Source organism: Brachyistius frenatus, unplaced genomic scaffold, assembly GCF_029030835.1.
Source record: "Brachyistius frenatus isolate BFR_SWC_R1_liver_20210118 unplaced genomic scaffold, ASM2903083v1 Contig_72, whole genome shotgun sequence".
Taxonomy (NCBI): Eukaryota; Metazoa; Chordata; class Actinopteri; family Embiotocidae; genus Brachyistius; species Brachyistius frenatus.
In genome coordinates this window covers 932,281-949,578 of record NW_027210671.1, presented here as the reverse complement: position 1 = coordinate 949,578, position 17,298 = coordinate 932,281, and the positions used below count along the sequence as shown (strand labels likewise).

At 40.6% G+C, this 17,298-nt stretch overlaps 1 protein-coding gene across 1 annotated transcript in view; it reads right to left on the bottom strand.

Moving 5' to 3' along the window:
- The window catches only part of kcnip3b (Kv channel interacting protein 3b, calsenilin), a 43,329-nt gene extending 27,733 nt beyond the window's left edge, over window positions 1-15,596 (bottom strand). Inside the window, exons 1-2 of the mRNA XM_069707820.1 lie at window positions 15,419-15,596; window positions 613-787 (exon numbers count right to left, since the gene is read on the bottom strand). Coding sequence (XP_069563921.1) covers window positions 613-787; window positions 15,419-15,424 — 181 coding nt within the window. The 5' untranslated portion in view covers window positions 15,425-15,596. The remainder of the gene's footprint in view (window positions 1-612; window positions 788-15,418) is intronic.
- Window positions 15,597-17,298: the final 1,702 nt, after the last annotated feature.

The following is a 17,298-nucleotide window of genomic DNA, read 5'->3' as shown; positions in this document are numbered from 1 at the left end:
ATTTTGACTTTGCTGTAGGAATAAAGTATGTTGACTGTTATATCAAGTGTTTTTCCTTTAACTGGCAGAAACCCAATAATTACAAAAGAGAATCATTTATTCATCCTTTCCTCTAATCGGTTGTTGCTCTCTTGTGGACCACAAGAGAGGTTAGGAACCATTATGTGTTTTACTGGTATCTGATTAATACAAAATGCCACTGTAAATCACAAAGTCATAATGTGTTACCTTAGTTCTTCTAATTTTTCATCTATAATGTGTGCACGTATATGAGTGCTTATCAAAGGCAGAAATGGTAGATAAGTTAGGAGATAAAAAGAGTAGTAAATACTGTGATGGGGCGTATCACAGTATTTCAGGTCAGTGTAGAGACTATTAATGATGAAAAAGGGTGTAGACACATTTGATAAATGAGTGTGTGCAAGTTCACCTGAGGTCAACTGTCCTGCATAATGAGTCAGTCGGGTCTCCAGGGACCTCTGAAGGCCAGCAGAGGTCTGTCCAGTCAATTCATCGATCATTTCAAATAGTGTTGTAACACTTGCTGTGCATTCACCACATTGTCAGTCTCACCAACACGTCCCACTCACTGATCCATTTCTCCCTCCTCACCTTTGTCCTGTGGCTGCGTACTGGCAATGATCCATTTCACCAGGCAGCATTTCATCAGAGCTTTGCGAGAGAACCGCGGCTTCTGCCACTTCCCAGAATCCTTCATTCTGCCCGGCACAGGCTCGACGCCGTTGGCATCTCCCAACAGGCTGCCATCGACCACCTTGCCATCCGCCTGGGAGGAGAGAGAGGGGGAGAGAGAGAGAGAGAGGGACAATATGTAAATTAAACAAAGCAGGCTGAGATCTTTAAATTAAACAGGAGATTATGTGGGTGCCTGGAAAATATGATTAGCCTCTGATCTGTAAGTCTTTCAGGAACACTTTAAAGAGGTTCAAAAAGAGTTCAGTTCACAATATCTGCAGTGTTTTAGGAGGTTTTGAAAGTCCATTAAATATTTTTTTTCACTGAAAACAACTTCCTGCTGCTGCAGCGGCGGTGACAGTAAAACAGAGGGCCTGAAAACAAAAACAAAAAGCTGAAAGACACTAAAACACCACAAACAGCAGTGGTTCAAACACGTGAGGGAAACTGCTGGATTGAAAGAAAGTTTGCCCAACCTTTCACATTAAATGTAAACAAGTGTAGCTGCAGCAAAAGGGCTTCTGCAATTGGTTGGTAAAAAAAAAACACATAATCAGGGAAGAGTTAAGACCAAAAATGCAAAAGGTGTCACACAGCATGATGAACGACCGGAAGAGATATCTAAAACTTATCCAAGCAGCTCCAAGACAGGCATCCAGATTTGTACATAGAATTCAAGGTGACACAGTTTTGGTTGTTAAAATGTTGTCAAAACAGTCTTTTCGTCCTAAAATTGTATTTTTGTTCTTTGTGAACTAAGAGCTGCATCTACTGCAATGCTCTAACCACAACGTTCACAAAGGCTAACAGGCTAACGTGACGTGAGCTTTGTGCTGGGTCGTTGCCATTCAGCAAATTATAACATTGTGCATGCGTGTGGTAGCAAGCACGGCGTTTGTTTGTTTTTTCAATAAAATACTTTCTGCTGAAATTCTGTTGATTGATTTTTTTTCTATATTATTGAATTTGGTTTTGTGAATTGTGAAATGTCAAGGTTATTGGTACAATTATCAATTTTCTGGTATCATGACATCCCTATTAAGTGAGAATAATGATGAACTAATTCTACTAAGTCACTTATATTTATTGCTAGTGTTGTGATTTGTAATATTTCAGCCTTCCTTTTCATGTAGCCAATAAAATCCTTCATCCATCCATCATCAATGACTTGCTTTAGTATTAAAGTGTTGGAACAGCTTTTGGGTCCACATGTTTGAATGTGTGCCCCACACTTTATGTTTTTTAAAGCCAACACCGCCATCATGTTGTCATTTCACTCACCACATGGTCTTCAAAACTTTTTTTTAATAAGGGTAGATTACAACAATGTGGCTGCCATTACAGTAGCTCACAAGAACCACTGACACTGTGTGGACACAGGAGAAAAACATCAGTTCAGTTTAAGAGAAAGGTTATAATTTGATTAGAGTTGATTTCCACTTCATCTCCAAATGTTCCGGTATGTGATGGTCAGTAAAGAGTCAACCCAAGACACCCTTGAATTCAGCTCTCTAAGAATCCAGAGAGGAGAAGCATTATCACTTCTTGAAATATTCGCTCTGTTAATTTCAGATGAATTCAAAGCCTAATTCTGTTCATTTTCATATCCAGCCATGACTCTTATGCAAAACAAATCCCCACCAACTCATTCATATTCATCATTTATCCTCGCTCATCAGTGTAGATAAAGTCAAATATATTTTTCAATTTCTTCCCTTCATATCTCAGCAACCTTTCAGCTTCTTATCCAGGAAACATTTGATCTGATGTGATCTGATTTAGTAAGATTGTCTTTTCCTAAACTCTCAAGAAGCTCTATTAAATAGCTCCTGGTGGGTGCATGCCAAACACGCACGCACGCACGCACGCACACACACACACACACACACACACACACACACACACACACACACACACACACACACACACACACACACACACACACACACACACACACACACACACACACACACACACACACACACACACACACACGTGTAGGGAGGAAGATGAAAGAGGTGAACGCTGAACAAACAGAAGCTCTGTTTACTCTATTGGGAGGAGAGGAAAGCAAGGGATGACAGAGAGAAGAGTGGGAGAAAATGGAGGAGAAGGGAGGAGGGAGCACACACAAACACAAATACACCGACATACACATATACACACATACACACAGAGGATTTTAAGAGGATTTTAAACGGCTATTTGATCCCATGGGAGTCTGACCATGCAAATCCCTGATTTTAAGGTAGTGAGAGAGACTGAGAAAGCACAAAATAGAGAGAGTGCAAAAGAAAAAGATGTGAGGACAACATGGTCTGCTCATGTTCCTGGAAGAACTGAAGTCAATTAGCATAATGAATTGCTGCCTATCTGAGAAGAAGAGCAAAGGACGGCCAGAGGACGGGGGGTTGGAGGATGGGGAGATAGATGAGGTGAATCTATGAAAGCACTTTGCTCTGGAATACATTTCCAAGGCTATTTCTGTGCATCTTTCACATGAACAGATGGATAAAAAGAGCAAAAGATGAGAGGGGAAAAGGAGGCAAAGACAGAGGACTACAAGGAGAGAAATGTACACAGAACGTCAGGAGTGAACATCTGCAGAGATACTCGCACAAACAGACCAAGCCAACTGGCCAGTAATGTGGTGACGGCACACTGAAATGGAAAGAGATGATGGAAACAATTCCATTTATACCAATATCTATTTCATCATATATCAACAGTGGCACAGCAGACATGAGTAATGTGAAAAAACACAGCAGTGAATTGCTTCTTTGAGGAAGTAAATTAGAAGAAAGGATGGTTTTCAATGTGGCCTTTCAGTAGAAGCCACAAATTGGAAAGAGAAGCCTGCGAGATAAATAGACGCAGACAGATTCAGTGTAAACAAAAGAAAATCCAGCGCTGCATTAGTTGTTTATTCATGGACTACTGGACACACAGGCGCACTGACAATCTTAACTCACACACATTTCCAACTAGCATCTTCTGCTCCTTAACGCTTCAGTTAGCTTTGTCCTGGGGCAGCACTTCCCTCTCGTAATGTAATGTCTGTACAACATCCACCAAAACACACACACACACACACACACACACACACACACACACACACACACACACACACACACACACACACACACACACACACACACACACACACACACACACACACACACACACACACACACACACACCCTATAAGGCAGAGCATATACCCATAACGCTTAAAGCAAACACAGAGCACATCTCTATGCTCTGCTGTAAATTATTAAATATCAGTCACTGTGTTGTTGGTTCAGTGAACGTTGGTTTACATGAAGCGTAAACTCTGGCCTCATTACATGCTGTTACTCCACTGTACCCAACACGGAGAAGATCCAGACCAATCCAAAACAAAACAGAGTCAAAGAGAAAAGAAAGTTCAAACAAAAATTTTAACCTCAGTACTTTTCTGCACTGAACAGAAAATACAGTCGTAGATTATCTCAGAGAGAATGAGAGAGACATTAACCTCAGCTTGATTGTGATTGGTGCACAAAAACAAACATGGCAACCCGGAGAAAACAGACAACAACACGAGACGGAGACAAAGCAGCTCTCTCTGCATCACAGTTTTTACTGGAATAAAACTCAAGTAGCAGAAGTTCAACACACTCTCGGACCAAACCAAAATTCAATATTTACTGTAGGAAAACAGTGACATCGCCATGTAAGCAGCACAATGTCAGAGGCCGAGGGATAACCAGCAGAAAAACCCAAGAAACTGCACTGAGCTCCTCTTTGATTTATTTTATCAGTTTTTCTCTTACCAGATAGATTCTTATATTTTCAATTATTTAAAGCATTAATTAATTGAGGTTTCTGTCAGCCGGTAGCAGCCACACAAGTTGTAAACCCGACACTGAGAGATCACCATCTAATTGTCATGTAGAGTGTGTCAGAAAATAGTTAACCATTAACAGCACAGATAAAGACCGCCAATCATTTAAAGTTGTATATCTGGCCACCTGTTAATTTAATTCCTTTATTCACTTTCATTCAGCTCAGTTTTTGCTCTCCATCTGCTATTAGGGGAAATACAACGGTGGATAGATATATTCAATGAGTACTCCTGTTGCGCGCAAACAATGCGCAGCACTTGGATGTGGACAGGGAAGGAGGGAGGTATAACCATAATGAGCAAGTGCTTCAAATTTCATCACTTGATCATTATCAGTTTCAGAGTTACACACATTTTTATGAGTGCGGGTCCACGCGCATAGCAATGCATCTGTGGGCATGACCAGAGGGCGCACATCAAATTTTGTGTCCAACTCTGGAAATCAGCAACAATGCTTCAGGAATCCTCGAGCAATGAACCTGGACAGGTGTTTGAGTGACATTTGCATTCCAAGGGGCGGCAAATCAGGTCAGGCGCACAAACAGGTAGGTTTTTGCTGACATTCACGGGGTTGTGCACTGTGAATTAGTCCTTCAGGTTCAGACCGAACTCTACAATGACATTGTAAAGGGGGCAGAAGGAAAACATTCAGTACAAATGACCTGAACTGTGGTGGATTGACACTTGGTTTTCTCCAACATAACAATGCACTTGCTCACAGTGTGTTAAAAACACAGGTTTCTCATCCTAAACAACACAATGGTCGCTCCCCACCACTCCTGCTCACTGGATTTGATTCCCTGCTACTTCTTTCTGTTCAATAAAAACGTGACATAATCTTCGATGTGCGCTCTCTGCTGAAGTTGCAGGTGCCTAAAAAAAAAAAAAAAAAAAAAAAAATCACTGATGCACCGGACCAGCAATCACATGAACCTGTGTAACTCATGTTCTGATTTTGATCAAGTGATGAAACTAGGAATATTTATTCACAAAGGGTAAATCCTCTCTGTGCTCCGCCCACATCATGATGCTGCGCTCCGTTCACATGCAACAGGAACAGCTTCGAAACTTATTAATTCACCCTCGTATCTTGCTCTTTAGTTTATAAATGCTTTAGTGTGTTACAGTTAACTTTGTATAATGTTTTGGATAGAAAATGTAGTGTACATTTGAATTTTAGATTTTCTTCTTCAGTCATAATACTGCTGTTTTGGGTTCAAATAACAACATTATAGAGAGGATCAAATCAAAACAGTAAAGTCATGGACTGAAGAATCAAAACAATGAGATAAATGATAATAAAAACTGTATCTCTGCAGAGTTGAAAATAATATCAGGGTTGGAGTTAATCCTCTGTGATATTTTCACTGCAGGTAATATTACTATAAGAATACAGATTAGAGCAGCTTTAATAACATGGTTGCAGCAATCTATTTGGTCCTTGTATTATGGTATATTATGTAGATATTGTATGTATATTTTACCATTGACAACCTTTTACAATCTTTTATACTAAAAAAAAAGGACTAATTGCTTGAAAGCATTTTGCTCTTTGGACTCTTAGGGTAAAAATAGCATGCAGCACATCAGGATTCATAATGAGCCCCTATAGAAGACAGGTAAGGACACTCATTACAAAGTAGGGAACTTCTCGTGCTGTGTCTGCATCTTTACATGGTTTACACTTTAATTGTCATTTCAAACTGTGTATATTTGCGTCTGTTGCTTTTAAAAATACAGTGACAGAATTTTCACTTGGCGCATATTCAGGTAGGGGGGACTTAAATGTTTAAATCTTGTACAACCTGCTTTTGCATATATTTATGGTCATGTGCCAATAAAGCAAATTTGAGAAGGAAGAACTTATGAGAGAATTAGGGAGGCTTATGAATATATCCAAACACTGATGGAGGCTTATGAATATATCCAAACACTGATGGAGAGGGAGGCGAAACTAATGGAGAGAGGAGGTGAGCTGAGAGAGAGGTGCAGTCTCGTAATGTTATATTAGTGGATGGGAGTTTCCATCAATAAGTAATCAGTGATTAAGCAGGCTACAGCAGAGATACAGCACGTCTCACTCTCATATTCTGCTTTCATGTCCGAGCTCACATGTTCCCTGGCTTTTTCTCAGCATGACACAAAGTCTGAGGTTCACCTGTTCTGCATGGCTGCTTCTTCAAGGGCAACATTCATTTGAACATGCCACTTGAGGAAAAAATCTTCCGGTCACAAAACCTGCTTGGTGATAGACCAAAAAAATAAATGTACCGCTGTATGCTTCACCTTCACTTTCCATCACATCAGTGCATGTCAATTTTAATAACACAAATACCAAATCCTTGTTTTCTTCTGATTTATCATCATTGAATAGAAGAAAATAAGAGTTGTGCACAGTACATGTAGTATCGAACTTCAATATGTATTTAGTACAGAACAGGTGTCTCCATGGGAACAAAAACATAACTAAATCTCTCGTTGGATTCCTATTGTTCTTTAGCGATATGTATTCTCTATCAATTACCTCATGAGATATGCTATCTACTGTTTGCATTCAGGAGTAGGAACATCACTGTGTTTATGATTTTCCATAAAGTTTTCCATAGTTTTTTTCCCCATAAACTAGCTACTGTTTGTTCAGCTGCATTATTTCTGTTTTATATTCTATCCTTACGGGGATATCCGAAACCCCGAAACACAAAAACAACCCCGCAAACTCATTTAGACCACAGAGATACACCCACAACACATCTATGGAAGTGCATTAAGAGAGACATAAAAGCAGACCCAAGTGCATAAGAACAACATTAAAGCTTTTAGGAAGCCAAATAGCATTGCGGTTGAAGTAATTGTATATTATTGTCTTTATCATTTTTACACATTTAGAGCAGTGGTGCTTTTTTACTTCTATGTTTTTACATGGACAACTGGTATGGATGGGGATTTTCTTTTGCCCGGGACAAGCAGCTTTATCTTTATAATATCATGTATGTATCAAATACCTATTAATGGCATATTTTAACAAGTGGCAGCCAACTGTGACGTTACCCATGTGTTTGTGAACTGCCATTCTGAAGTCTTGAGGTCAGCATTTCAGCCGTCGCCATCTTATTATTTTGGAGCTAGAAGTGACCATATTTGGACGAGCTGTGGAGGAGCGACCGGTGGGTGTGACATTTCGTGTCGCCCACCTATAGCAGAAACCTTCCTGCACCACAGGCCTGTCAATCAAACAGACATAACGCTTTTTGAGGCCTAATATCTAATTAATGATGTGACGATTTTCAGATAGAACTCCAGAAAACTACAAAAACTTAAAAAGCTAATCAAGAGGATTGACTTTAGCAAATTAATCCATCATGACTTGTTGAAAAAATGTATTGACTTTGTATTTCATTAGAGAAGTTTAAAGGGAGTCTATGGAGCCAGAGCCTTTTTGGAAGCAACCCCTAGTGGCCATCAATGGTATTGCAGTGTATGGCACTTCCGCACAAGCTTTACTTGCCATACTCGGAAGTTACGTCTACTTTTAGATAGTCTATGACTCAAAGTCCTTTTCCAGGGTTCTTGTTTTGAAATGACCAGTAAAAAGTCACAGCCTAGCAACATTTTCAACTAATTCACGTAGCTAACGTTAGTGTCCCGCTGTAATTTTAGCCGCCAAAATCGACGGTCACAAGCTGGAAACGAGAAGCTGCTTTTTTCTACCGCTGTCTGAGATGAAGTACACATTTTTTAAACAATAGCTAAAACTTTTGACCTATTTTTTGATCATGTAGCTGTCAGTTATTTGCCATCCATCCATCCATCCATCCATCCATCCATCCATCCATCCATCCATCCATCCATCCATCCATCCATCCATCCATCCATCATATCTGTCATGCAAGAATCGAAGCTCAACAGTGATTTAGAGAACAGACATTTGTACTGGACCAGTCGCATTAGCAAATAACTGACAGCTACATGATCAAAAAATAAAAGGTAATGAATAAAATGTTTTTTTTCTGTCTCTATTCATCCCATAAACCACAACACAAGCTTTCATTCCCCCTGTATTACTTTTCTGCTGCCTAATAAAACTCTGAGGAGATCTAATTGATCCACAGGACTGCATTTCAAAGACCTAACCTGATTTCACTTGGAATAAAACAGAGTGCACACACATACACCAGCACACACATGCATACAGTGGAAAACATTTCATTAGCCGCTCCCATTAATATTTATAGTTTCTCTCCGCCCTTGATGTCTGTACAGATCTGTCGCCGATCGCTCCATTTCGTCACCTCTTCATTCCTTCCAATTTATTTCACAGTCAATCACTCCTTCTCCATCGCTCCCCCGCCTCACCCTCCTCTCTCACTGTGATGTCACCTGTCACCAGGCCTCTCTCCAGGTGAAGCTGAGATACCAACAGGGATATAAACAGAGAGGAGGAAGACTCAGCCTCTGCGAGCCCATGTGTGCTCGAATTCGGAGAGAAATGAGACGAGCAGGCGGGAGGAGGAGCGCGGTGACAAGACGACTGACAACACAAAAGCAGAAGTACAGTAAATACTTTATAAAAACTCTCGCACATAACCTGGGATTTCCAGCAGAGCGAGATGTTCTCAAATCTCTGCCATGCAGGTGCAAAACAGCATAAGAATGACAAATAGATTCACAGGACAGTTATTCAGTTTGTTGGCAGAGATTTGTTCCAAAATAAGCGACACCTGGAGTTATAAAATAACTGGCAGCACAAAAATGGAGAGGTTGCGTGTACCTTTAAAAAGACAGTAGATACGAGGGAAAATTTCAAAAATGAAGATCAGTTTACTTGTGACAACAACAAGTCAGCTGCTTAAAACAGTTGGATAATGTCCCCTGTGTTTAGTTTGGAAATAAAAAATCCTGCCTTTAGGGTTTGGAGGCAGCAGATTTGTATCAACAGGAGATGTGGACTTTAAAAGACACACCTTACAGCAAGTCAGTGGTGTCCTATGAAAAGACACAACACAGGGGATGTGGACTTTAAAGACCCCCTCCAATTAAAATCGAGTTTGTAACCCTGGTTACATGTCCGTGCTAGGGAACATATCATTAACGAAAGAAGCAGTGAATGCCATGGCACTTTGGAACGGCGTTGTGACACTGAGTGTCAAAAACATTTAGACAGCTGGGATTTCTAAAGGAGCCGATCTAATCAACATGCAGGATGGGGCTTTCCATATCATCAAGCTGCCAGCTTTCCACCCATCCCTCCAACACTCACTGGTGGTGGAGGGGTGGATGGAGATAGAGGCAGTGACCATTTGCATATCCATAAATCTGCCCAATGAATTTAAGCCTTTTTAAGGCATTATGGGATTTTAAATATGTAACTTTGACGAACAGAGATGAGTTTTAATCAAAGCCAGACAAGAGACTTTAAAAGACTCGTGACACCATTGAGTTGCCTTATGGGAAATGTAGTAGATTTTACCCCTATGGACTAAAAGGGACTGTGGAGGGGGATTACTATGCGTTTTTAGCTTCTTGGGCTTGATATTATCATCATAATAAGTTTTGATTGGCAGTGTGTTGCGGTGAGCTCTGTTTTGGTCTCCACCAACATGAGAAAATGTGTAGCTTTTTTGCTGCTAAATGCTCCGTTATGTAAACCAGCTTGTCACTAATGCTGTCTGTCTTCAGTCTGGTGCTGAGCAGGCGGTGTACAATGTGGTTTTTAGCTGTCTGCTGTGGCACCATTAATAAGACCTGTTTGAGCGAACTAAAAAACTGATAATGCAACGGTGCAGCGGTACAATAAATATAGAGCTGATAAATGCTAAAAAGTTCAGAAGAGAAAAAGGAAACTTTAGGATTTTTTTTTTTGTTGTTTTGTAACTATGACCAACCCCTCTCACTTTACAGTCATTTAATCTATGCTAATATACGTCCATGCAGCTTCATCATATCACATTACTGACTCTCTGTCTTCATTTCCTCCCACAGTTTTCAGACTGTAGCCAAGAAGAAGTTGTTGTTTGTTCCCGTGTCAGTAGCAACCGATGTTTACATTTACCTTTCAAAGACCTTTCAAAGATCACTGTAGGCTGTGCAAATCATGAATCTAGTCGGTCTGAAAGTGGCATAAGATTGTTTTATACCCACATAAGCTGAAGAGATCAGGGTGGATGAGTGGGGTTAAAAACATGACTTGGACACAGGAGACCTCTAATCTTTTTCTCCAGCCAACACTTAACAACTCAATTGCTTTTAGAGGAATTAAGTACATCTTGTGCATTAATGTAACCAAACCCAATCACAGTGGTGGTAAATGACAAAACAGTTATATGACAAATTGTCATATGAAATGATTTTGGAAAGCACTGACAAACAATGTCAACGCAGTGACTCTTGGCTTAAATCGTTTGTTGTTTCCTTTTAATTTTCTGCCTTTTTTTAACTGAAAAACATCATCATACAATAAAAATCCTACATGAATCAGATGCTACTTCTTTTCCATGTAAAATCGTTTGTCTGAATAAATAAGATCCACCTCGCCAAGTAAAACACTAAACTGTATAAACAAACTCCATCTGAAGTGAACAGATTAGTTTTCATGGAAAACAAAAAACAATTAAATCACCAAACAGCAGAAAAAGAAGATGCTGGATGGCAGTTACAGACTCAGACTGAAGAAGTTTTGGAAATGAGCCACCTTTCAGTGGTTTCAGTTTGCTGTTGAAAATAAGCAGAGCTGCAACCTTTACTGGAGGACAGAAGATATCTGCATGGCTCGATATGTTTCTGTGATGTGGCACAGTGCGGCTGGAGATGTGAAGTCAGCTGCATGATGAAGAAAATATGCGAGCAGCCTCATGGTGGAAAGCTGATACTATTTGTGTCCTGACTGCTTGAGCCTCTCAGTATGGCTGTCGGTGCGAATCAGTGTGTCTGTGGGAGAATGGCACATCCATATGGACGGCAAGCTGTGTGTGTGTGTGTGTGTGTGTGTGTGTGTGTGTGTGTGTGTGTGTGTGTGTGTGTGTGTGTGTGTGTGTGTGTGTGTGTGTGTGTGTGTGTGTGTGTGTGTGAGAGTGTGAGAGTGTGTGAGCGTGTGCGTGAGTGAGACAGAAAGAGCGACAGTGCGTATTATATTGATGTGTGAGCCTTCATGTGGAGAAAGAATTAATACTCTGAGGAGACTTCGAGCAATAGAGGAGCCATGTTTCAATTATCAGCTGCCCCTCTCTCTCTCTAACATGCACGCACGCGCGCGCACACACACACACACACACACACACACACACACACACACACACACACACACACACACACACACACACACACACACACACACACACACACACACACACACACACCAGATTGCATAACTCTGTCTGGTCATTCGCCTTTGTACAGTTCAATAAGAATATTGACAATTATAAAGAAACCATGTATGAACATCACAACATTAACTGATCAATGGTTGATTCGTTTACAGCAGCACCTTTGCACCTCACTGCTTTTTTTTTTTTTGGTGCTTTCTGTGAGTGTGGTCAAATTAACCCTGTTTATGGCCCAGATCCTGAGAACATTCAATTATGCTAAAATAAAATTTAAAAAAAGCTATTAGCAAAAAAAAAAAAACCCAGCAGTTTTAATAAGGAGACAAAAAGTTTCCTGAAGTTTAGTTTTTCTGCAGCAGAGTGAAGAGAAGCTCTCCTCTGTGTTTGGTGAGGATGATCAGAGGTGTGCCCATCCCTGTTCCCACTTTAAAGGATACAGTTACCAGAACCATTAAATTATTTAATGAAGCTGAGTCCACCAATCATTCCACCTATTAAACAGGTGGGTTCCTCAGACACAATATCAGGTGCAGCACAATGCACTCTGCGTATTTGTGTGTGTGTGTGTGTGTGTGTGTGTGTGTGTGTGTGTGTGTGTGTGTGTGTGTGTGTGTGTGTGTGTGTGTGTGTGTGTGTGTGTGTGTGTGTGTGTGTGTCCCTGTCAGCCTGTCTGGCACAGCGTCGCTGATCTTTGCAGGTTGACTGTGTGTGACTGCTCTGATTGACATGCTGCTCTGTGGAAACCTGCAACATCAGGCTGAATCTCTTCACGGAAAAGTACACCATAAAATACCCGTTATGTAGTCTTTATCTTCAGTATAAATACTTTAGAGCATGAGAAGTGAAACCGGGCTGCCTTTTCATCCCAAAACTTCACATTTCCATCCAAAACACATTAAGTAAGTGGATTAAATAACACGACACATAATCTCGTTACTCGGGTAGACCTAACACCTGAGAATATTTTAAACTCCATCATTTCTTACTAAACTGATTATACGAAACAAAAATTAAAGTCAGTTGTTTCAGCAATAGCCCAAAAACGACAGCAGTGTGGTCTGTTCAAAGCAAAGAAGGAGGCAGTGGACGTTGACGCGATTTCAGGGGGATGTCGGGGTGGATGATTGGGTCAACAAGCAACAGGAGACGACTGTTTCCTGCCAACAGTCAGTGTTTTAATCAGAATTGTTCCTGAAATTTAACCAAGTTTTATCACAACTGTGATGACAGACATCGCATATAATCTTAATAAAGCAGTCAGTTTAACCCAAATCATGATCTTTCCCTGGCCAAGTTGTTTTTGTGCCTGAACATAACCAAACCTCAAAAACAACTTTATCACAAATATCATTATTTTTCATTAGGGATGTGTTTTTAAAAGCACAAACAGATAAGGCTGTTTCTGTCCTTTAGTTTAGGACTATTTGCAACATAAAGGGAAAAATCCAGCACAGAGAAAGACAGTCACCTTCTACACTGAGAGCCACAAGGCAGCCACATAACATGTGATGACACACTGAAAGAAGTCTTGATCGGTTATTTTTTTCCTTTATCTACATGCATGCAATTCTGAAGTCTTTCTATACAGTACTTTCATTTTAATTTTCAGAAAAGGCTGAGTAATTTCTCCAAAAAAGATGGATTGACTACAACAACAACTACAGCAGCCGTGATCATCGGCTCCGTGATGAATGTGATTCTAACAGCTTTTATACAACCATCAAGCTCAGTGACACAGAGGATAATCTATGAAATATGATCACCAGGTCAACTGAATATAATTCTTCAACACAAAGTAAATCTTGTAACGAGCTGAAGATTTTTCAAACTGATGGGAAATCTGATATAAAATGATGTTATAGAGGAAAATGTCGATCCCCCTCTCTGATCTCGCTGAAAATGACTCAGAATTAGAGAACAACCACAAAACCTATTGATCGTAGGGTTATTCATCAGCAAAAAAAATAAAAGGAAGTGAGTCACCCACTGAAACATCAGGCATCCAGATGCCTCACACCATGGTTTAATTTAAACACCTGCATGCCAGTGAGACGAAAAAAGAAAAAAAAAAGAAATCAACATGCTGAGGTGCTGCAGCAGTCAGTCGGTGACAGCGATCGAACCTGGTGGTGCCAATAACTGCAGCTGATTCTGAAATGGTCAAATTTAACTTCGATTTAGACAAGCGGTGCAATGAAGCAAACAAATTAAAGTTCAAATCTAGTTTCTGCTGATTAATCAGTTGAGTCACTTCAAACAAAAACGCTGAGCATCACTTAGTTCTTTGACATGTTTGGATTTGGTTTGGTTTTTGTGTTCTGTGACACTAAACTGAACATTTTGCCTTTTCAAGTATTGTTTTGCATCAACCACCAAGTTAAAGACGTCACTTTGGTCTTTAGGTAATTCATTTTTATACATTTGACGAAATTATTAACTAAATAATCTAATTTAAGAAACAACCTGACGTGATTAGCATCTCGCACATTTACCAGGATGACTCAAAGAACCACGGAAAAAGAGTGTACATGCATGGAACTGCAACCAGCCCACACCGGAGCCTGCACCTCTCCATCTGATTATGTTGGCCTGATTGGTCAACCAATTTACTGACTGACTGATTGACCCATTGAATGATTGATAATCACGAAGAAGTTCAGTTCTGCCTCATCCTTTGGTTTTACTCTGACCAGCATCTCACCGCTGAGTATTGTGTGTGCTCATGCAGAGGAGGGATGTTTGTCCAGCTGTGGATATAAGACAACATCTGTTCATTCATGGAGCACTAATGACCACTGCCCTGCAAGGTGCTAGGAGTCACTTTGGGGAGGCTGGGCTTTCACTTGACAGTCTATTACCTCGGATTTAGGTTCATGGGTTGCTCCTTGTTGAGGATGGAACTGCTAAATTGATTCAGCAGCCAGGAGGAAAACACCCAGAATAACAAACACAATCTCACTCCTCTTGCAAGAATTCAGGATTAGAGGCAGACTTTGCGGATTTTAATCCAGCCTTTACATTTTAAATCACTCGTGAATGACAGGAGGAGGTTTCTCCAAGTCACACACACACACAAATCCCCCAGATAAAGCACACTGTAAAAAAAAAAAAAAAAACTGATGTAAAGAGAGAGGGGGGGAAAGGAGAGGGAAAGTGGCGGTTAAGGACGTGATGCCAAGTGACACTTGGTGTCTGCAGGATTTCTGCTGCGCGCTAAAAGCGAAGCGTCTCCTCCACGGGCAGCTTCCAGCAGGGCTGCAATTACATAACTTCACTCCCAAACTCAGCTTTCGGCAAAAAAAAAAAAAAAAAAAAGTGTGAGCAAATGAGCCGCCCAGGGTCGTGGAGGAACGTGAAAATGAGTACGAAAATAGTCATTAAACCAAAGTGGGGTGGCGAGCTGCTGATTTAATATAAGGCGCGTTTTGTATTTTACCACCTGCAGAAAATCTGTATTTTAACCCGCCGCCCTGTCGAAAGTCCGATAACAGAAAAGGATGAAATATTAGTGTCTTACCTGCATGTTTTCCTGTGTTGTAACGGCGACAGTGATGGCTGATATCTGCCGAGTGTGTCCTCTCTGCGCGGAACCCTCAACCTCCAACTGCTGCTCCGCTGGATGCGAAGGAATGCGCGCACACACACACACACACACACACACACACACACACACACACACACACACACACACACACACACACACACACACACACGGGGAGAGACACGGAGGTGTGGGTGTGGGAGTGAGTGGGTGGAGGGAGGGATGGGTGCAGCCACACAGGAAACAAGCGGACCTTCATATTACCATGATGTTAGGACGAAGTCAACAGGATGGCACTGGATTTAATTCTGCTAATGTATTAGCCTTGCGTGGAGGGACACACGCGGACAGATGTTGACCAGAAAAATCTCATAAATGGATTTACACATGCAGAATATTTAGACACATCTGTATGATTCTATGTCTTTGATTCATATTATTCTCTACGTTCCCTCCTGTGGATGTTTCTTTTGCTGCTGTAAAGCTTAATTTTCACACATTTTCTAATGACGGTTAATACGCCGCAACGGCTTCATTAAATCTCATATGCATCGTCTGCTAAAGCTTTTAGAAGTCATTAACTTGACAACTTTTGAGGTGCCAGTTTGTGAAAAATCTCTCCTCCATCACGGCACTTGCTTTGAGTTTTTATCTCTTTAGATTATCAGGAGAATCCCTTCCATGGATTGACTTGAATCCAACAGTTTATGAATATATTTGTCAAGGATTATAAATCGTCTGATGAAGCATGGAGTTTGCAGGTGAGCTGTATAAATGAATAATTGACATCTGAGCTGCAATCATATAAAACATGTATAGTGGGTGTGTCATCAACCTTCTGTTTATAACAGTCTGCTGAGTCTGTTATAAACAATTTAGTAATTGCATACGCTGCCTGTAAATGATTTAAAAAAAGTTCATATTTATCAATATTTCGAACTGCAGAATTGATTAATTATTGTAAGCACTCTCTACTAACAATTTATTGCCATTTTTAATTTAGATGAATTACTTTTGCTGTTGATCTAAGGAGCTGTGTTATTCAGCTAAACCTGGTTAAACCCTCTAGCAGGAAAGGGTTTCAAGTTTTATCTATTCATTTGTATCTTAAATTGGATTCAGAGAAACAGCTGTGTATTACATGCAGCTGTCGGTGTTCAATTCTTGTTGAGAGACGTTAACGCAACAAAAAGCGAATTTTGAATAACTTACTGGCCATTATAACATACAGCTTGGTATCACACCAAATTATGTAGTGAACCCGTCAGTCCACTGAGGATACCGTTTCGGTGTCACGTATTTCCTCGCCTGATATGCGTGAAAAGAACACGCGTGTATGAGCAGCACAAAGAGTGATGAAGTCAGCGCAGGGAGGAGGTCAGGGATGTCCACCCAGGAGGCCAGTGTTAGAGTCCATGAGTAAGCAATAGTCAACGTTGATTTCTTTTAAGCTGCGCAAGTAGTTTTTTTTTTCATCTTTAGTAAGTAACTCGCATAACGTAGCCCACGTAACTTTACTTGCGTAAAATGACTTATTTGAACCCAAACCATCATCTTTTCTGGACACTAGCTGCATAGTTTTTGGTGCTTAAATGTGAGGCCCCTTACTTATTAGGTGAGGCACTAGGTGACACTGACTATCCTGCAGGAGCATTACACGGTCGTAATATAATGTATACAATATTGCAATATAATGCGGTTTTGAGACAAAAAGTAAAGACTAAATCTTTCCATTCATCTCTTTCCCTTCCCATCCTTCCCAGCCAATTTAATGTAAGTAGCAAGTAAAAAGAGCGAGCTCCTCTCTCTATGTCTGTGTGAGTTGTATGTGTGAACAAGTGCGTATTTGTGCGTGT